The following is a 22,674-nucleotide window of genomic DNA, read 5'->3' on the forward strand; positions in this document are numbered from 1 at the left end:
TTTCTAAAATGTGGACTCCAAACTGTACACTATACTCTAGCTGTGGTATTACCAGCATTTTGTACAGTTACAGCATAACCTTCCCATTCTTAAAGCTCAATAATAAAAGCAAGTATACTGTATACAGTCTTCACCACTTTATCCAAATGTCCTGATACCTTAAGGGACCTATATGCACACCAAGGTCATTCTGAGCCTCAGTGTTTCTCAAGATTCTACTTTTCATCATGTATTCTCTTGCTTTGTTTATCCTGCCCAAGTGCATCTCACATTTATTTGGATTGAATTCCATTTGCTACTGATCAGGCCATCTGCCAAGTCTGTCTATATCCTGGAATTAGATGTAATTAGAAAGTCATTTTACCATTCATCAGCCACTGTGAAGTATCTGGAATTTGTATGAACAGGGTAAACCACTGCCTATCTCCTTAAACATTTGTTAATGAGTAGTGTAGATTCTGAATCAGAAAGTGGAAATTAGGTTATTATATTCATGTACAGAAAGCAAATTGGAAAGAAGGAAAGAATGGATTAAGAAACAAAGCAAAAATATTTTAAAAAAATGCATAGCCTTTCAAGTCCCCAGCAATATTTCAAAGCTGCAAGCAAACATTATTTGGGAGTAATCATAATTCTTTGCCATTAAGAACTTGCTTACATATTGAAAGACAAACCCTAACATTTTTTGGCACGATTCAAGGCCAGTTATATTCCACATGCAACAGCTTCATGCTGTTTCATATGTTTGAATGCTTAGTCTCTCAATGTGCTATTGATTTGGAAAGATACACTTGCCTTTATTGGTCAGTACATTGAGTATACGAGTTGAGAGGTCATGTTGAGGCTGTACAGGACATCGGTTAAGCCACTTTTGAAATACAGGCATTCAATTCTGGTCTCCGTGATGTGGGAAAGAAATGTTATCTAACTTGAAAGGGTTCAGAAAAGATTTCCAAAGAGATTGCAAATCTTGGAGGGTTTGAGCTATTGGGAGAGGCTCAATAGGTTGGGGCTATTTCCTGGAGCATCGGAGGCTGAGTAGTGACCTTGTAGAAGTCTATAAAATCATGAGTGGCATGGATATGGTGAAAGTCAACATTTTTCCCCGTGAGTGGGGGAGTCCAAAAATAGCTGGCATAGGTTTAAGTTGAAGGGAAAAGATTTAAAAGGGACCTAAGGAGCAACTTTTTCATGCAAAGGATGCTGCATATATGGAATGAGCAGCCAGAGGAAGTGATGGAAGCTGGTACAATTATAAGATTTAAAAGGCATCAGGATGGATATATGAATAGGAAGGGTTTAGAGGATTATGGGCTAAATGCTAGCAAATGGAACTACATTAATTTAGGATATCAAAGGATCTATTGCTGTGCTGTACATCTCTATGACTCTGATGTGTGCAACTGCACACCAGTAAAATAGACTCCAGCGCATTCTATTTCCAAAATGCCCAGCTGTGACCTGTAGAGGTCAGTGTTACTGTTCGTGTTAAATATTAATGATACCGACTCAAATGCATAAGAGTTGGTCACAAAAATTGGTAGATTGGTAAATAGTGAGGAGGATAGCCTGAGTTTACAGAAGAATATAGATGGACTGATCAGATGGGTTGATCAGTGCCAAGTAGAGGTCAGTCTGTGTATGTATAAAGTGACAACAAAGAAGGCATGATGAACGGTGGAGCCCTGGGAAGCACCGAGAATCAGAAGGACCTTGGGGAGCATGTCCAGCAGTCACTTCAGTTAGTGGGACAGGTTGATGAAGTGGTTAACATGGCATTTGGGATACTAGTCTTTATCAGCAGACATGATGTGGAGGAGCCATTGTGGGACTGGGGTGGACAAAGTTAAAAATCACACAACGGGGATCCAAGATGGTGTTGACCTAGGAGGATCTCATTTGTTGGGTCCTGCGCCACAACTTCGGTTGGACAGAAATAGAACCCGTCCCACCCATGTTACTGTGAGTGAAAAAAACAGTAAAAGAGCTATAGAGCCTGAACATTTTACTTACCTTTTATTTTGCTGTGGGAGAATGCCAAAGAAAGGAGGAAGATTGCCCAGGGCCGCAGCTCAACCCACTAATGCAGCGGGCTTGCTTACTCACCAGGCCTTGGTTGAGGAGCTCACCAAATCTTGCAGGTCTTGGGGAAGCCGATCGAAGAAAAAAATCGAGGAAAAGCTGGCCCCGGTCTCTGCTATGCTGCAAGACCTGGGGAAAAGGACTGATGAGCTCAAGCGCAAGGCCACAGAAGTGGAGGCAGAGTCTGATTTGTCCAAGAGTCAGATTGAATCCTTGGAAACACAGGTCCATGGTTTACTGGATCTGGTGCATGGTCTTGAGATGGACGAGCGCCCTCTCTGTGTCCTGGTACGGTTCCATCATTATAAAGACAAACAGAGAGTTATGGAAGCCTACTGTAGTAGGTTTGAGGCATTAGCGAATGATTCCTTCACCTTAAGGATAGCAATTTTACTGAATTCAGGGTTTTTTTAGTTAATAATTCGGGCTTGGTCAGTAATTCATCCATTCTATGGGAAACCGCTAAAGTCCATGCTAGGGGGTTAGCTATTTCGTATTCTGCCAGTAACAAGCTGCAGAAGAATGAGCAGCAATGCTTGCTCAAGATAAGTCTGATGGCAGCTGAAAAGGCATACTTAGATAGGCCCTCGTTGGCTAAACTGCGGAGGATCACAGAGCTTCGGTCTACACTGAACTCCATTTTCACACAGACAGCTAAGAGGGAGCTTACATTTGCAAACCAAAGGCTTTGAGCATGGGGATAAGCTGGGCAAGTACTTCCGAATCATTATCTCAATCAAGGAAGAAACTGGACATTTAATCCATGATTCTAAAAGGATTAACGTGGCATTTCAGAAATTTTACTCCGAACTATACCAGTTTGAAAGTTGTGAGGATGCATGGTTAGGATGGAATTTTAAGAATTTGGACCTCCTGGGAGCAACCCCTGAATCGGAGTCTCTCCTCAATGCCCCACTGTCAGTGCAAGAGATGCAGGATGCTGTGAGGCTGTTTCATGATGGAAAGGCACCTGGCCCTGACTGACCTCCCAGTGAGTTTTATAGGGAATTTGTAAGTATACTATCAGGACCGATGCTTAGTATGTTTAACAATTCACATAGTCGTGGCCTCCTCCCACCATCTTTAAGAGAGGCCTCTCTCTTGTCCTTAAAAAAGGAAAGGCCCCAGAGGACTGTGCTGCCTATAGGCCCATCTCACTCCTGAATGTCGATTTCAAAATCCTATCTAAGACTGTTGCACTAGGACTAGAAACTGTGCTGCCCTCCATCATTAAGGAAGATTAGACGGGTTTTATAAAAGGTCGCAAATCGCCGCATAATGTCAGGAGGTTACTTAATATGATCCAAGTATGTCAGCAATGATCAGTACAGGGATTAGTGATCTCTTTAGACACAGAGAAGGCATTTGACCAGGTCGAGTGGCCATACCTTTTTTATACTTTAAAGCAGCTTGGCTCGGGTGAGGCCTTAATCGGTTGAGTAAATGTTTTGTATAGTGACCCTGTTGCCGTGGACCTCACCAATGGTGTGCGGTCAAGCAATTTCAATATTCTTAAGGGCAGTCAACATGGCTGTCCCTTACCATCATTGCTTTTTACATTGGTGATTGAGCCGCTGGCCGAGGCAATACGTTTGCTCCAGGAGTGGAGACAAAAGTACCTCAGATCGCATTGTATGAAGATAACATTCTTGTCTTTTCATCAAACCCAACAATTTTGGTGCCTCATCTGATATAATGCGTTAATTAGTTTGGCGGCTTTTCGGGTAACAAGATCAACTTTGCGAAATCAGAGGCCGTGCCCATGAGTGGTGTCCTGAAAATGTCTGGTCCTGAGGATGCATCTCAATTACACTTTAGATGGTCACAGGCTTTCTCCACTTAGGTATATTCATTACTTCCGTCTTTGATTGGCTATTTAAAACCAATTTTGCCCATTTATTCGACAGAATCAAACAAAACCTTCAAAGGTGGGAGGTGCTTCTGATCTCTTCGTTCAGTCGGATAGCCCTCATTAAAATGAACATTCTCCCCGACTGCTGTATCCAATGCGAATGCTTCCTCTGCTTTTTACTAAGCAAACATTTAGAAGACTGAATGGCTGGTCAGTTCCTTTTTCTGATATTGCAAGTGACCCCTTATTAAACTGACTAAACTGCAGCTACCCGACAGACTGGGAGGAGTGGATCTCCCAGATATCAAAAACTATCAGTTCAGCTCATTGCTATCTTACATGAATGACTGAGTTCGGGGGGACCCTCACTCACTATAGTTGGACATCGAAGCATCTCAGGCAAGATGCCCCCTTACTAGCTTGCTGTTCTGTTCGGCTGGATGTCTGAAAACCTTCCGGGACTGTTGAGCTGGTGTAAGCTAGTCATGGAACATATCCCTTTGGACTTTCTTACAAATATGGTGCACCATAAAACTGTGAATCTTTATCAGACATGGGAGCACTTTTTGGACTATCTGGATACAGATTTGTCTGCCATACTAATAAGGGCCGTATGATGAATCTGTTTAATGAATCTGGTATCCAGAGAGGAGGAACTATGTAGGCATGAATATGTATTAATTTATGCTCTCAATGGTCAAGGGCTATTACTTAGTTTCATTAAGCTGTATAATTATTACTGTCATGCTTTTTTAGTTAATTGTTAGTTATTACTTATTTATTTATGTAATTAGTGGATTTCTTTGTATTGCTTCATTTTGTATTTGTTGTAATATCCAAAATTTTTTTTCATTAAAAATATATTTTAAAAAAATCACACAACACCAGGTTATAGTCCAAGAGGTTTATTAGGAAGCATTAGCTTTCAGAGCACTGCTCCTTCATCAGGTAGCTTTGGAAGAGGATCATGTGACACAGAATTTATAGCAAGAGGTTACAGTGTCATGCAACTGAAATAATATATTGAACAAACCTAGATTGCTGTTAAGTCCTTTCACCTTTTAGAATGGGTTGCAGATTTTGTTCATTAATATATAAATCCCAGAACTTCTTTCAAGTCACATTCTTAAGATAACTTAAGGTTAGACATTGCATTAAAGATGTGAAGTTAGAATCTGTCTGTACCCCAATCTTGAGTTAGACTGATACTACGTCCAAAGTAGGAATTTATAAAATATTACATAGATTGACTGCCTGCAGATTGTGCACTTTTTGAGCAAATTGGAATGTAACTGCAAATATAATTCTACAAATGTAAATTCACCCCATAGACTTAACATGTGTGTGTGAGTGCATGAGAGAGAGAGTGAGTGTGTGCATGTGTGAGTATGAGTACATGTGAGTGTGTGTTTGCATTTGCGTGTGTGCATGCTTGGTAAAGTGTGTGCGTAGTGCGACGGAGTACAAGTATGTGAAAGGGTGTGTGCGTGGATGAGAGTGTCAGGTGTGTGTGTGTGTGAGACACTCTTACATACTCACACGCAGCTTCATAGCTCCTTGAAAGTGGAGCCATTGGTAGACAGGGTGGTGAAGAAGTTTTTTGGCATGCTTGCTTTAGTCAGTCAGAGCACTGAGAATAGGATTTGAGATGTCTTGGTACATCTGCATAAGATGATAGTGAGCCCAAATTTGGAGGACTGCATGCAATTCTGGTCGCCCAACTATAGAAAGGATATTATTTAACTAGAAAGAAGACAGAAAAGATTCCCTGGGATACTACCTGGACAGGAAGGTTTGAATTATAAGGTGAGGTTGAATAGACTTGGGACTTTTTTCCCAAGAGCATAAGTGATTGAGAGGGTACCTTATAGAGGTGTATAAAATCATAAGAGAAATAGATAATGTGATGATTTGGAGGTGCCGGCGTTGGACAACCCGGCACAAAATTAAAAATCACACAACACCAGGTTATGTTTATTTGGAAGCGCTGGCTTTCAGAGTGTTGCTCTTTCATCAGGTGGTTGTGGTTGACAACGACCTGATGAAGGAGCAGAGCTCCAAAAGCTAGTGCTTCCAAATAAACCTGTTGGACTATAACCTGGTGTTGTGTGATTTTTAACTTCATTGATGAGGTGGATAGCCAACTGCTTTTTGCCATTGTGGAGAGTCTAAAACTAGAGGGTATAGGCTAAGGTGAGAAGGGTCATCTCAAAAAGGTCCAGAGGGTCACTTTTTTCACACAGAGGATGGGGACTATCTGGAGCAGGCTTCCAAAGATAGTAGTAGAAGCAAGTATAAATTTGTAATTTAAGAAACATTTAGACAGGCACATGGTCATGATAAGAATAAAGGCAAATGGGACTATTTTAATTTGAAAACTGGGTGGCATGGGCAAGTCGAGCCTAAGTGTCTAGAGTGTGGTGCTGGAAAAGCACAGCAGGTCAGGCAGCGTCCAAAGAGCAGGAGAATTGACATTTTGGGCATAAGCCCTTCATCAGGAATGAGGCCAGAAACGTTGATTCTCCTGCTCCTCGGATGCTGCGTGACCTGCTATGCTTTTCCAGCACCACACTCTCAACTCTGATCTCCAGCAGTTGCAGTCCTCACTTTCTCCAAGTTGAACCTAAGGGCCTGTTTCCATACTGTAGACCTCTATGTACAAAATTGAGGGGCTTAGACAGGAAGGAACTTTCCTGTTTGATGGAGGGATCAATAATCAGGGGCCATAGATTTAAGGTAAGGTGCAAGAAGTTAGAGGAGACATAAGGAAAAGTATTTTCATCCAGCAGATGGGAATCTGGAACTCAATGCCTGAAAGGGTGGTAGAGGCAGAAATACTCATAACATTGAGAAGTATTTAATTTGTGTACTTGTAATACTAAGGCATACAAGGCTATCGGCTAAGTGCTGGACATGGGCTTTGAATAGTTGAGGTGGGTGTTTTTGACCAGGACATTTTTTGTGCTATAGCACTAAGGCACTAACGGAGAACTAAGCATCACCATGGATGGCCAAAGACTGAATCATAATCTTCACCATTTATCCAGGTGACAGAACTATAGAACATAGGAACAGAAGTGGGCTAGTATGCTCACTGAATCAACTCTACCATTCAGTGAGATCATGGATGATCTGATAATCTTCAACTCCACTTTTCTGCCTTTTCCCTATAACTCTCGATTCTCTTATTGATTTATTAAATTCAAGCCTGAGATAAATAGATTTTTAATGACCCAGCCTCAGCAGCCCTCAATGGTAAAAATTTCCACAGTTTCACAACACTCTAAAAGAAGAAATTCCTCCTCATCTCTGTTGTCGATGTCAGACCCCTTATTCTGAGATTATGCCCTCTCCCACTTGTGGAAACGACCTTTCCATATCTAGCCTATCAAGTCCTCTAAGATTCTAGTATGTTTCAATAAGGTGAATGATGAGTACAGGCCCAATTTACTCAACCTCTCATAAAACAGACTCTCCACATCTGGTATCGACCTTGAGAACCCTTCTTGGACTGCCTCAAATGCTAGTATATGTAGAGGCCATAACTCTTTACAGTTTTCCAACTGTGATCTGATTTATGCTTTGTATATTTTTAACAAAACTTCCCTACTTTTATGGTTCATTCTGTTTGAAACAAAGGCCAAAGTTCCATTTACCTTCCCTATTACCCACTGAACCTGCATGCTAGCTTTTTTTGATTTATGGACAAGGACTTCCAAATCATTTTCTTCTGTAATAGAACAAAGAACAGGATGCTGAAGATCTAAACCAAAAAATATAAAAATTGGTGGAGAAACTCAACAGGTCTGGATTCATCTGCAGAGAGAAAGCAGACTTAAGATTTTGAATCCAGTGGCCTTTCTTTGGACTTCGCAATTGCTGGAAAAAAGTGATATTTATGCTGATGTTAGGGGCATAAGTGATGGAAAGGAGTGAGCGGATATGTGAAGATAGAGCTCAGATAGCGAAAAAAAGTAGGTAGACAAAAGCATTGTCAATAGTAAACCAGGATAGAAAAGAAGTGAGATAGGTGATAATGGGGGCTGTGAGTAGTTGAAAATGGGTTTGCTGAGCTGAAAGGACAAAATTTGGGGTGAGGGTAGATAAAAGATATGAAGGAAGTCTAAATTTGCTAGACTCGATGCTGATTTCTGAAGGCTGTAGTTCCCCAAGTGAAAAATTAGGTGTTGTTCGTTCAGCTTGCATTGAGCTTTGCTAGAGCTCTGCAGCAGGACTCGGGCAGAAATAGACATCGATTTCCTACACTGTGGAAGCAGGATATTGGCCCATCAAGTCTATACCGACCCCTCTGAAGAGCATCCCACCCAGACCCACCCTTTAACCCTGCTGCACAATCGGCCGTGGGTTGGGTCCTGACTCTTGAACAGTGAGTGTGGGCCTTAGAAGATCACATCAACAACCTCGAGAATTGGGGTTGTTGAAAAAATATTCATTTGCTGGGCCTTCCTGAACGGGAAGAGGAAGGCCAGCTTGTAGTGTTTTTGGAGCAGGGGCTCCCTCAGATGTTGAAGCTGGAGGCTGGATCAGGCCAGGTGTGGGTAGAATGGGCCCACCGGGTTGCAATACGCAGGCTCGGGTCAGACCAGCACCCCCGCCTAGTCCTGTTCCAGCTTCAGTGTTACAGAAAGAAGCAAATGCTCTTGGAAGCCTCCAGGACCCTCAGGAAAGATCCCCAGGCCCATGACATATAAGGGATCTAGGATTATGCTGTTCCAGGATTTTTCCCCAGCTTTGGTCCGCAAGAGGAGGGTGTTTGATGAAACGAAGAAGCGTCTAAGGGACTTAAACATTCAGTACTCCTTGTGCTACCCAGCGACGCTGCGTTTTAAGTACGAAGGATCCATCTATAACTTTGGATTGCTGGAGAAGGCCAAGGAATTTTTGGATTCTCTTAAATAGATTGTAAGAATTAATCCGTGTGGTTAATGATGCTGTTCTGCCCCCCCTCCCCCCGGTTTACCCTTCTTTTTTTCCCTTATTTCCTTTATTGTTTAATATCATCACCGGGGGGTAGAGGGGAGCTTATTTGTTCTCCACTATACGATTTCCTTTTTTTATATATAGGCCGGGCGGTTTAGTTGATTCAGGTGAGGGGGGGGGGGGGCGTTTGCTTTGTACTACCTTATTTCTTTCCTTTAGAGCGGGGTTTTTCCCCCTTTTTGTGTTATTATACTTAGTTATTACCTGCTGAGACTGTAAATTTATAGTTTTATATGTTTATACGTGGTGTTATCATTAGTAAATGTATCTAGATGTTGGTATGGGTGGGGGGTAGGGTACTCTAGCTTTATAGTACACTTGAATGTTTCTATTTTATTATGGGGTGCCAGGGTCGAGGGTGGGGCACTGGTTCGGAGAGGATACAATGGGTTTTCAGATAGGAAGTGATGCCCCCTTGAAGCAAGGGGGACAATTCCTTTTTAAATATGTTTTATATTTTTTTATTTAGAAATAATTTTTTACTATATTGGCGTGAGTATATTAAAGAATCTCTATTTTTGTGAATTCTCTATGGTCTATGCTCGAGGTGCTTTGGATGGGGTTCTTCCTCCTGGGGGGTCTCGGACTTGTCTGGATGATTATGGTTAGTCATTCGATTAATTGGTGCACCTGGAATGTCAAGGGGAGTAATTCGCCAATCAATAGGAAGAAAATACTATTAAACCTCAAAAAAGAAAAGGTTGATATAGCTCTCTTATAGGAGACACGTTTACTGGATAAAGAGCACTTGAAATTACAACAGGGTGGATTTGATTAGGCCTTCTTTTCATCTTTCAGTTCAAAAAGTAACGGAGTAGTCATTCTCATTCGGAAGAATCTCCCTTTCAAAATCTTAAGTCAGATAAAAGATGAATCTGGGCGGTACATACTGATTAAAGCCCTTATAAATGGAGAGGAATATGGGATTTTGAATCTTTATTGTCCCTCGGCGCAGCCTTTCAAATTTATAATGGAAGCATTCTCCAAACTGATGGCTTTCAGGGCTCGTTGCACAATTATAGGAGGAGATTTTAATTGCAAAACAAAGATTATATGAATATGGCGATAAGCCTGGTAGATACCTAGCAATTCTCGCAAGGAAAAAAAAGGCCCCTCAAAATATCACGCCCATCAGGGAAAGTGCTGGTATTCTGACTTACGATCATAAAAGGATCAACACAATCTTCAGAAAGTTTTACTTTGATTTGTATAAATCTCAGGATTGTGAAGAAAGAACCAAAAAAATGGAGTCCTTTTTTAAGCCTGGCCTTTCCGGACTTAACCCCGGAACAGGTGTAGGTCCTGAGTGCTCCCCTAACAATCCAGGAAGTACTTGATGCAATCAGGCAGCTTCAGAGCCATAAAACACCTGATCCAGATGGATTTCAGGTTGAATTCTACAAAGCGTTTACAGGAGTACTAGCTGGTCCACTTATGGACATGTACAACTACTCGTATAGACAGGGCTGCCTCCCGCCTTCAGTGAGAGAAGCGAATATTTTTCTCATTCTCAAAAAAGGAAAGGACCCAGAAGATTGCGCATCATACAGACCAATATCTTTGCTAAATCTAGATTTTAAAATTCTTTCTAAAATGTTAGCATTGAGGCTGGAGAGGGTATTGTCATATATCATAAAAGAGGACCAGACGGGGTTTATCAAGGGTCGTAGATCATCATCTAATAATATTAGAAGAGTTTTGAATGTGATTCAAGTCTGTCATCAGGAAAGAATACTGGGAATAGTAGTCTCGTTGGACGCAGAGAAGGCATTTGACAGGGTTGAATGGTCATACCTGTTCTATACATTGGAAAGGTTTGGCGTTGTAAAGGTATTTGCTAAATGGGCCTCAACATTGTATAATGACCCCAAAGCAGCCATGATCACCAATGGTTTAGGCTTGGATAGCTTCAGTGTGGGTAGGGGCTGCCGTCAGAGGTGTCCTCTCTCACCGTTACTATTCATGCTAATAATTGAGCCACTAGCGGAAGCTATACAGGCTGATTCTAATATAACGGTCCTGAGGGTTGGCATGGGTAAACATAAAATTATCCTTTATGCAGATGATGTTCTCCTTTTTCTTAGTAATCCTTTGATGTCCGTGCCCCGCCTGATCCAAGTGATTAATTTATTTAGTGCATTCTCAAGTTGCAAAATTAATTTCTCAAAATCGGAGGCCATGCCAATGGGTGGTCTCGCTAGTCTGTTCCACTTATTGGACGGATCTCATTCTCCCTTTTGGTGGTTTCTGGAGGGTTTTTTATATTTAGGTATTTTTATCACCCCAGTATTTGGTCAGCTGTACAAGGTCAATTTTGTGCATCTCCTGGAAAGGCTAAGGCAGGACCTTCAACTTTGAGGCGATCTTCCAATTTCTTGGCTAAGTAGAATAGCTCAAATGAAAATGAATGTCTTGCCTGTCTCTTATACCCTACGAGAATGCTCCCGGTGATGCTGCCGAGGCTGGGATTGCGCAAATTATATGATTGGTTTGGTTCTTTCATCTGGAATCATAAATGGCCACTCGTTAAGTTAAAGAAGCTACGGCTTCCACAAGCAAGGGGAGAGCTAGATTTTCCAGACTTTAGGAAGTATCAGCTGAATTCTCTATTAAGCTACATAGCCGATTGGGTCTCGTCTGACCCGCAATCAATCTGGCTGGACATCAAGGCTTCTCAAACAAAGTGTCCTCTTATTAATTTATTATTTTAGTTAAGGTGAAAGTCATTATGGACCATTGTAAAAATCCTATAGTATTAAACTTAATTAAAGTCTGGAAGATAGTGTGGCAAAACGAGGATAATTCACATAAAACCTCCCCTTATACTCCTATAGTGGGGGCATGGGGTTTTCAACTGAGGCTCACAGACGCCACATTTAAATCCTGGAGGTCCAGGGGTATCTCCTGTTTAGGGGATCTGTTTGATGAGAGAATCATGATGTCTTTTGAACAGCTGCACCAGAAATTTGGACTACCTAATGGAGACCTCTTTCGATACTTCCAAATTCAAGATTACATACAGAAGAAGACTATGTTATTAGATAGCCTTTATAAATCAGATAGGGAACGAAGAGTGTTGTGGCCAATGGGTTTACCCTCGGTCAGCACTCTCTATCATTTATTACATAATGAAGTTTCGGAAGACATGGAATGTTTGCTTAGAACATGAGATCAGGAATTGGGGTTGGAAATATCCACAGAAATGTGGGACGACATCTGGGAAAATGCCAGAAAAATCTCCATCTGTAATAGAACCCAAGCCATTCAGTTAAAGATACTCCATAGGACTCATATAGCACCGGAACGATTGGCAAACTTTAGGGCAGGACCATCTCCAATGTGTCCCAAATGTAAAATAGAGGCGGGCACTCTCATCCACTGCTTATGGACATGTCATAAGATCTGCAAATACTGGGTCAGAGTAGCAAATGCTTTCACAGAAATCTTGGGAGCGGAAATTAGAATAGATCCAGTATCTCTTCTCCTGGGCTTTTTGAGCTTACCTTCCCTGGATGTGCACAGGAGGAAATTGTTTTCCATTCTCTCCTTTTGTGTAAGAAAAAATATCTTAGTAAACTGGGTAGCTCAGGGCCCTCAAGGACTTTCAAACTGGTGCAGGTTGGTCATGGAATGTATTCCCCTTGACTTCCTTACAAATATGGTGCACCAAAAAATGAATTATTCTATAAAATGTGTCAGCCCTTCCTGAATTATATAGATACAGATATTTCGGCTATTTTGTCAAGGGCATTCATCTAGTTGTGGTAGCGGTTCTGGCTGGTCCGGGGACCCTTGGGGGGAGGAATCCCGCATGAATACGGGTTTTATTATGACTTGATGTTAATTCGTTCCGAGCATGTACTTCACTATTTAATACTATGTTATTCTTTTTTTTTTCTCTTGAGTAATGTAAGATATTTTATTATACGCTCTGGTTAGTTATAGGTTAGATTAGTAGTTAGTTGAGTTTTGTTTTCTCCTTTTTTTAATCTTTTCTTTTTGTCTGTTAGGTTTTGGTTATTATTTATTTAATATTTAATTGTATATTAATGTTTGTATTTGTGTGTATTATTTTGTAAGTTTGTAAAAACATGTTAAATTTTCAATAAAAATATCTATTAAAAAAAGAGCAATGACTGAAAATATACATTGTAACTCAACAATTTCAGAAGTTGCAAGCTTTACAAAAGACCTAATGCTATCATATTTCTGATTCCAGAAACAAAATATACTGTTTTCTGTTAAAAATTGGTTGGAATTGTATAAATAAATATTCTGAATTTTTCATCATATAATACGTATTACACAAAGCAATAATGTTGTTGTTCTTCTTACAGTAACAAAATCCCTGCATTTCAGGGTGTTCATAGAAGTGTCATCAATACTTGTGCTTTTTGTTTCAGAAAGTAAGCAGCAACATTCGAATTGGAGTCATAAGTAATCATGCAGCTGAAATAACAGAAAATACAACTCCTATTTCCAAAGCAATCTGGGCAGTGCTTCTGACACAGAATGGGAATATCGCAAGGAACTACATAACTAAGCTGCTCAGCGAAGAAACTGCGGATGCACTTGTGTCAGGAGCAAAAATTATGGAATTTGCTGTTAAAGTTAGTCATTTTAGTTTTTATTACTATATTCATAAATATTTTGAATATATATCTATAAACGTTGAATTCAGCATATACTTTGAAGTGTCATAACCATACAATAATCCAAGAGGATTTTCTATTTCATTTTTATAACATTGAAGTGTATGACATGCAAAAAGTAAATCAACACTCAGCTAAGAGACAAATATCACCATGAAATAGTTGAAGTATTTTTCACCAGCATATCTTGTAAATCACTTTATTTGAAACCCTCTTGCAATTTGACAGTGAGAAACCCTCACTGCATAGCATTGATTTATCTGAATCGTCTAGTTGCTCCCATTACTAGTTTGTCATAGGTTAATCTGAATCACCTGGTTAGTCACATTGCCAGTTTGTCTAATTGGTCAAAGGATTACCTGAATTTCCTCGATATTCTCATCACTAGTTTGTCATAGATTAGTCTCATCACTGGTTTGCTATTGCATTTCTACAGTTGAAACTTTATTGCTGGAACAGCGCAGCAGGTCAGGCAGCATCCAGGGAACAGGAGATTCGACGTTTCGGGCACAGGCCCTTCTTCAGGAATGAGCAGACACTCTCTGCTCATTCCTGAAGAAGGGCCTGTGCCCGAAACGTCGAATCTCCTGTTCCCTGGATGCTGCCTGACCTGCTGCGCTGTTCCAGCAATAAAGTTTCAACTTTGATCTCCAGCATCTGCAGACCTCACTTTCTCCATTGCACTTCTACAGTCATGGAGTAGAATAAGATAGAAGGAAAAGAGAAAAAACTCAGCAGGTCAGACAACATCTGTGGACAGAGAAACAAAATTAGTTTGCTGGATATTACAGGTGTATTTTGGAGGAGGATGCTCCTCCCTCCAACTTGGCACCACTGTCTGAACTGCCTGTCGGTCCATCTTCCTTCCCACCTATCCGCTTCAACCTCCCTTCTGAACTATGATATCACCCACCCCTCCACATCTACCTATCACATTCCCAGCTACCTTCCCCCCCGTCCCCATCCTCCTATTTATCTCTCAGCCCTCTTCCCACCTCCCCTCATTGCTGATGAAGGATTTATGCCTAAAAAGTTGACTCTCCTGCTCCTCAGATACAGCCTAACCTGCTGTGCTTTTCCAGCGCCACACTTATTGAGTCTGATCTGTTGTCCTCACTTTTTCCCATTCCTATCAATGTGTGCAATGACTTACAGTTTCTCACTCTCCCCTTGAACAATATGCTTCAAATGTTTTGAGACATCCTTAATCCTGGTAGCATGAAAGCAATATGCTGTCTGAGTACATACATCCTATCCCACACTCACTGCGAAAGAATCTCCTGTCTGTGCCCTTGACAATTGTAACAATTATTCTTCTGAATTTTGTCAAACCTTGTCTAATATAAGATTCATTCTCAGCAGTCAAGATCTGACTGTCTCTTCTGTTTTCCTCAGAAAAATGATCCTTTTCAATAGTATCCAAACTGAGTTTCTGTTTGAGAGAGGAATAACCACAGGAAAGTTTTGAATGACCTTCTTATTTTTTCTGACAGTTATCCATCTATCTGACTGATCCTACTGTGTAATTACTTCTCGAAATCTATTAGCAATTTAACTGTGTCTCTTGTATGCCATCAATGACGTTAAGCCTAAAAAGAAGCAGCTTACAATGGCACCTTATACATAAACTTACCTACATTTTCTTACCCAAAGAAATAATATTAAGCAAAAAAAAAGAAATAAAAAAAATCTTAAATAAAATCAGCTGAACAACTGAATTAAAAAAAACTCCTACTCAAGTGATCTGGCAGACAGCTTTCAATTTTCTCATATTTAAAAAAAAAACTCACTCCAGAGCCAGCCACATGTAGGCCTCTCCAATATCAACATAAACACAATTTCATTGAAAAAAAGACTCTCTTCTACACATATAATTTTAGGGAACAAAAACTCTCCTAAGTGATTTAAAAAAATCTCTTTAGCGATGTTTAAAAAAAATTGTCCTCGGTGATTTAAAAAAATCTATTTAGCAGTTTTAAAGAAATCTGTCGTCTACACGTATAATTTGAGAGACAAGTAAACCAAGCCATCCTCTCCCAAAAATCCAAGAATGGAACTCCAAGTGAGAAGAACACTTCTTTTTAAAAATTTGGTTGTAGAAAATCAAAAAATGAATCAAAAAATGTTATACCACTGAAATACAATAACTAGAAGAAATCTAGAAATGAATCTAGAAATAAGCCTGCAATCTCAGGAGCAGCTGCAAGATCCATCCTACTTTCAGTCCACCATTTTAGAAGTAGTGATTCTGACGATATAATGAAAGTTCTTTGAAAGTGCATTTCATGCCTACTAAGCATTCATACATTTGCAAATTTTCCGTGACTGATGAATAAGCAATTATCAGCTGTCCACCTTCAGCTGAATGAAAAAAAGCACTGCCTGGTGGAGTTACAGAATGGCTACAATGTGGAATGAGGGCCATATGGCTGACTGAATCATTGCTGGTTCTCAGTAGATTTGAGTAATATATCTTGTTCCCCAAGTCTTACCACTAACATTAGTTTTGCTCAAGAGCTTATCACTTTTTTTTAATATCATTCATTGACTCTGCTTTCAACACTTCTGTAGGCTTAGAGTTTCAGATCAATGCTATTGGCTACATAAAAATGTGTATCACATCAGCCCCAACATTAGGCCAAAGTATTATATTGATAGTCTTTGGGCTATCACATCATGGGTATATGCCTCAGCTTCTTTTGCTCCTAAGAGAACAATTCCAGTTTATCCAATCTAATCTTGTCGCTGAAATCTCTCACCCCATCATCATCCTGCTTCACTGTATGCTCTTAAGAATCTTTGCATCCACCCTAAAGGCTGATGGCCAGAAACCACACTCCAGTTGTGTTGTAATTAGAGATTGATACCAGTTCAGCATAACTCATCTGCTTTTGTACACGGTGCCTCTATTTATGAAGTCTAACATTCCATACGTTTTGCCAACACTCTTTCAATATGTCCTGCTGGCCTCAAAGATCAATGCACATTAACAATATGTATTTATTTGAGCTACAGCTCATCTTCTCCTTTACCACACTTTGCACATACTCTAAACCTAGTTTTGATTTCAGTGGACTCACTTACTTTGACCCTACCTAATAAGTTGCTATATTTTATACCAGTGCTAAATATCCTCTGCATCCTTTCTGTTCTTGGTTTTCCTTTTTAATGTCACATCCTGGTTCCTGTACTCCTGCTAAATTGAATTCAAAACAGCCACTGTAGCCCTCACCACAAAGTTCTTCATGCCCCAGTTTAGCTGCAACACATTTGGTTTGAGCCAGTTCCATCTCTCACTGGTACCTATGCCACAGCAATCTAAAGCCTTCCCTCCTTCCCTCTGCAGCCACTGCTCTGTCCTTCTGTTTCTACAATTGCGCAAAGTACCAGAATAATGAAAGATTACTTGCTTACAGGTCCTCCTTCCTAACTACCAGAAATCTGTGGAAGGTTCCTGATCCTCTTTCTATCAAAGTCATGGCTTCTAATGTGGACTATAACGATTGGCTGTTCACCCTCTATGAACAGGGTGATACTGGAGATTAGAGTCAAGAGTGTGGTGTTGGAAAAGCACAACAGGTCAGGAAGCTTCTGAGGAGCAGGAAAATCCATGTTTTGGGCAAATGACTTTCATTCCTGATGAAGGGCTTTTGCTCGAAATGTCGATTTTCCTGCTCCTCGGATGCTGCCTGACCCATGCTTTTCCAGCACCACACTCTTGACATTGTTCACCCTCTATCCCCAACCATCCATCTCCAACACCTCCCCACCCTGACCCCACCATTGCTGCCACAAGGAGGCATTCCTAATTATACCATTTGTCACTACAGTTTTCCCAGTATTTCTTAAGCTCCAACCTTGCCTCCCCAATGGCTGTTGGCTGCATTCCCCTGAGGAGCCATCATTTTCAGTGATATTCAGAACAAACTTCTGGCAAGAGAGTGAGATGCATTTCAAGTGCCATTGCACTGTTGACCAGTAAAACTAATTTCCCAACTCTGGTGGTTCTTTGATGTGCTGGTCAAAGAACATTTTTCTCCCATGAATGAATTAATTGTAATACAGAGACTATTCAGCTTCTTGGACAAGGATGAATTGATGATCTGCCCCTTCAAAATCTGGGACAAGGAAAACTTCTCAATACATTTGCATGATCAGATTTAGAAACAGCAGTAGCAGATTAGAGTTCTATTATTTGTGGAAATATTTGAATACATAAGCAGGAATTAGTTTTGTCTATGGAGAGTGGTCATGTATATACAAACTATTAAAAGAATAGTGATTTGGAAGATGATCTTCCTACATTCTTCTGCAGATTAGTTCTACATTACCCAAAAGCAGCAGCAGAAACTCTTTGAAATCTCAGAGTAAACTCAAAGATGTTTTGAGGTTATTCCACCAAAGACATATGCTGTGATCAAAATGATTGATTGACTCTCAGTTGCTTGTTTCAGCATAGATCCTTTACAGATGTATAGCCAGGTCCACATCTCAGCAAGACTGAGGTGAGTTTTCCTGACCTGTAACAAAACAGCAGCATTACAAAGGCCTAATTTATTAATATACAGGCTGTATTACAATGCATCACAATGGAAATCATTATCTGATTTAGTCTGAATTGCAATAATCCCTTTGCTCTGCACACTATCTTCTATTTAACTAAAGGTTTGCTACTTACATAATTAATCAGCATTGCTTTTTATCAACACTGACAATTTAACAATGATATACTGTCAACTTGAAAATCATGTAATATCCAGAGGCAAATATTTTCACAGACATTGCATTTTCCTAATGTATCAGTTAGCAAAATTAATTATTATACCTAATTTCCCTGATTTATTTACATCCATACAATACTGAATTATGTACAATATTCCAGTTGTAACATGTTATATTCATCTCTGGAACATCTGGATGTCAAGAATATCTACATCAGGCTCCTACTTATTAACTACAGTTCTGCCTTCAACACCATAAATCCAAACAAACCCATCTCCATATTCTGAGACTAGGTCTCAGCTGATATTAGATCCTCGACTTTATGACACATAGACTGCAATCACTAGGAATAGATGACAACGCTTCTTCCACCTCAATCCTTAATACTGGTGCCCAACAAGGGTGTGTGCTTAGCTCCCTATTATACTCCTTATAAGATCATGATAGTGTAGCCAAATTCCACCCCGACTCCATTTACAAGTTTGCTGATGACACCACTGTTGTAGGTCCGATCTCAACAATGACATGACAGAATACAGGAAAGAGATTGAATGCTTAGCGACATTGTATAAAGACAACAATCTCTGCGTCAATGTCAGCAAAACAAAGGAGCTGGTCATTGATTTCAGGGATTGGATTGGAAGCCGTTCCTCTGTCTGCATCAACTGTGCTGAAGTGGATACGGCTGACAGCATCACTTTCCTGGGAGTGATGATCACCAACAATCTGTTCTTGTCCACCCATGTCGACATGACGGTCAAGAAAGAACACAACATCTGTATTTCCACAGGAGGCGAAGGAAATGGGGTATATCCACAATGCCAATTTGTATAGATGCAACATAGAAAGCATCCTATCTGGATGCATCACAGTGTGGCATGGCAATTGCTCTTTCCAAGACTGCAAGAAACTACATAGAGTCATGAACACAGCTCAGTCCATGACACAAACCAGCCATTGACTCCATCTATATTTCCCACTGCCTCAGGACTGCAACATAGTCAAAGACCCGTCCAATCCTGGTTCTTTTCTCTTCCACCCTCTTCCATCAGACATAAGATATATGTTTGAATACACCTATGAATAGATTCAAGAACAGTTTCTTCCCCACTGCTATCAGACGTTTGATGAACCTCTCAGATGGTAATTCTGATTTCTCTCTCTCTCTCTCTCTCTCTGCACTTGTAACACTGTGTTATTCACTCTGTTCTGGTACCCTGATCACATTGTATGGTACAGTCTGCCTGTGTAGCACACAAAACAATATGTTTCACTCTATCCCAGAACACATGACAACAATAAATCAATCAATCAATATATTCTAAATGGATGGTGCACTGATTTGGGTTTGTACCTTGTGTCAATTACTTCACTGAGTGAATAGTTAGCAGGTTTGCCTTTTTACAGAGAGATCAGATCACAGCAATAGTTCAATTTTCGGTCCATGTGCCACTTTTCACCTTTTATACAGTATGGGGAAGTGGTGGCATAGCAATTATATCACTGAATTGGTAGTGTATGACCCTGATCTAATGTTTTGGATACATGGGTTCAAATCCCACCATGTCAGAAATTTAAATTCATTAAAAGTCTGGAATAAAAATACTAACTTTTGTGGTTGTTGATTGTCTTAAAAACCCATCCCATTCACTGATGTCCCCTCGGGAGGAAAACCTGCCAATGTGTGCTCTGGCCCACATGCGACTCCACACCCACAGCAATTTTTTGACTCATAAGTGCTCTCTGGGTAATTAGGCTTGGGCAATAAATTCTGTCCGAGCCAGCATCGCCTACACTCCATGAACAAATAAAAAAGGAAAATTGCTAAATATCTTTGTTACTTTGATTGTCCAGATTTGTATTTTCTTAGCAGCCTCCATGTTGAGAAATGATCACTGTAGATGTTGGGAAGGCGCTGGAAACCAATTCTACCAAGAGGAATAGTCACTCATTTAAGCAACTGAAATGATTAATTATTCTTATTTCAGGGAATGGATAATGATGCCTTTGAGAAGAAATACAACACCATAGGAGTCAACTTCCTTCGCACCCACCGATTGTTCTGTCAAGATGTTCTGAAGCTGTTACCTGGTCAGGAGGCAGTTGTTAGCAATGGTCGGGTATGTATTTCCATGCGTGCACTGTAGTTATTTACCTGTCATAAGATTACAACATGTCTCAGTCCAGGACTGAGCCAAGTTGCATTGGTACACAAATTGATGTGGCAAGTCAATAACACCATTTAAAACAGAAGCAAACACTTGTTCATTTCTAGAGGTCAGTTGAAAGATGGACCAATTTTTTAAAACTAGCATGGAATCATGTTCAGATCATATTTGAAATACTCTGTACAGTTATAGCTTCCATGTTATTTTGAACAAACTGTAGAACACAGAGGGACCTATTCAGCACATCCAGTCTTCTTTTTAACTCTCTCATGGGATCTGTTGGTGTCATTGGCTGATCCAGCATTTATTGCTGATCCCTGGTTGTCCTTAAGAAGGAGGGAAGGAGTTGCTTTCTTGAACCACTTGGACTGGAATGGCCACAATGCCATTATGATGGAAGTTCCAGCATTTTTGACCTAGCAACACTAAAGGAACAGTGATGATATATTTCAAACTTAGGATGGTGAGTGGTTTGGAGACAGAATTGCATGTATTGATGTTCCCATCTATCTGTCCTTGTCCTTCTAGATGATAGTGATGATGGGTTTACAAGTTGCTGTTTTAAGAGCCTTGGTGAATTTCTCAGTGCATCATGTAAATGAAACACACTGTTGCTACTGAGTGTTGGTGGTGGATGGAGTGGATGTTTGTGAATGTGGTGCCAATCAAGGAGGCAATTGGGCATGGACTAGTTCAGTATCTGAGGAACATTGCTGAACCTTGTACAATTGTCGGTGAACATCCCCACTTCTAACCTTATGATGATGTTATGATGGAGCAGCTGAAGATATTTGGATTTAGGACACTACCCTGGGGAATTCCTGCAGAAATGTCTAGGAGCTAGATGACTGACCTCCAAAAACTATAATATGCTTGTTTATGCTATCTATCACTCCAACCAGTGGAGGATTTCCCTCCTGTTCCCATTGACTTCAGTTTTGCTCGAGCTCCTTAATGCCATACTCAGTCAAGTGTGACCTGATGTCTGGGACAGTCACTCCCACCAGTGCCAGAGTCGTCATAATGTGAAAACTTGATTAAACTGCCAAATTGCATGACTCTAATTTGGGTTAAAAAACATAACTACAGACAATAATTACTTATTGTAATCAAAATATTTTTAATCAATGAAACAAATTTGAATTGCTAACTTATGACTCTGTACTGTAAATTTTATTCCTTTAAAAAAATTCCCATACATATACAAACGGAAATACAAAACTCAAAACAAGGATATAACAGACAGAAAAGGTAGTGGGCAGAGGAGAGAAATTAAATTAGGTTCTATCAAACTGTTCAGCCTATCTGGACCGAAGGTGTGATCAAATGTTTTCCTCCCATTCTAGGCAGTTTCATGCTGGTGAAATGAGGTTGTTTCAACACTGATGCTGTCTTTCCTTCACTGGTTAAGAATTAGCCCCTTACATTATCTTCAAATGTAGTTTTTTTCTCCCTTTTTCTTTTCAACAATTTGCAGAGAGAGGAATTCACAGACAAATGGTGATTAAAAACAGACAATGGGAGATTTTCTGGGAAAAGAGCGATTGAAGCGTTTCTTCTTTACAGGCCGTGTTTCCTTGAATTTGCATGCCAATTGGACGCTCTGAGCAGCTGCATAGCCTGCAGGGGACATTGGCTCCAGGCTGTATGTTTCTGCTTTACTGTCCATGTGCAAGGCTTATAGCCACTTACCAAGTAACCAATCAAAAGGATGTCTCTGGGCTAAATGGCCCCAAAAATAAATGAAAGGACAGTGTGTCTAACATCCTCCCCAACTGCTTGTATAAAGCAACATTATAGATACAATTCACTGTGTGTTCCAGTAACTTGTTATTAAAACAATATTTTCCACAGTTTTCTTGGTTTAAAGTAGTATCTTTCACCATTTATTAATCCGCAGTATAAAACATGTGGTCTTTCGAATAAGCAGTAGTAGGCCTTTTAACTTTTGGCTGAGGCATGCTGAGGGAGGCGGCAGACTGACACCGACCTATCCCCAAAGCTGTAAATGTGTCGCTGGAAAAGCGCAGCAGATCAGGCAGCATCCAAGGAGCAGGAGAATCGACAGTTCGGGCATGAGCCCTTCTTCAGGAATGAGGAAAGTGTGCCAAGCAGGCTAAGATAAAAGGTAGGGAGGAGGGACTTGGGGGAGGGGCGTTGGAAATGCGATAGGTGGAAGGAAGTTAAGGTGAGGGTG

The 22,674-nt window shown here is 40.4% G+C and overlaps 1 protein-coding gene across 5 annotated transcripts in view; it reads left to right on the top strand.

Annotated features, from left to right (window-relative positions):
• uggt2 (UDP-glucose glycoprotein glucosyltransferase 2) overlaps nucleotides 1–22,674 on the top strand; it is a 386,557-nt gene that overhangs the window by 211,574 nt on the left and 152,309 nt on the right. For all 5 annotated transcript variants that reach the window (XM_043691459.1, XM_043691457.1, XM_043691458.1 and 2 more), the window contains exons 22-23: nucleotides 13,339–13,545; nucleotides 20,298–20,429. In XM_043691459.1, coding sequence (XP_043547394.1) covers nucleotides 13,339–13,545; nucleotides 20,298–20,429 — 339 coding nt within the window. The remainder of the gene's footprint in view (nucleotides 1–13,338; nucleotides 13,546–20,297; nucleotides 20,430–22,674) is intronic.

This window comes from Chiloscyllium plagiosum, chromosome 6, assembly GCF_004010195.1.
Source record: "Chiloscyllium plagiosum isolate BGI_BamShark_2017 chromosome 6, ASM401019v2, whole genome shotgun sequence".
Taxonomy (NCBI): domain Eukaryota; kingdom Metazoa; phylum Chordata; class Chondrichthyes; order Orectolobiformes; family Hemiscylliidae; genus Chiloscyllium; species Chiloscyllium plagiosum.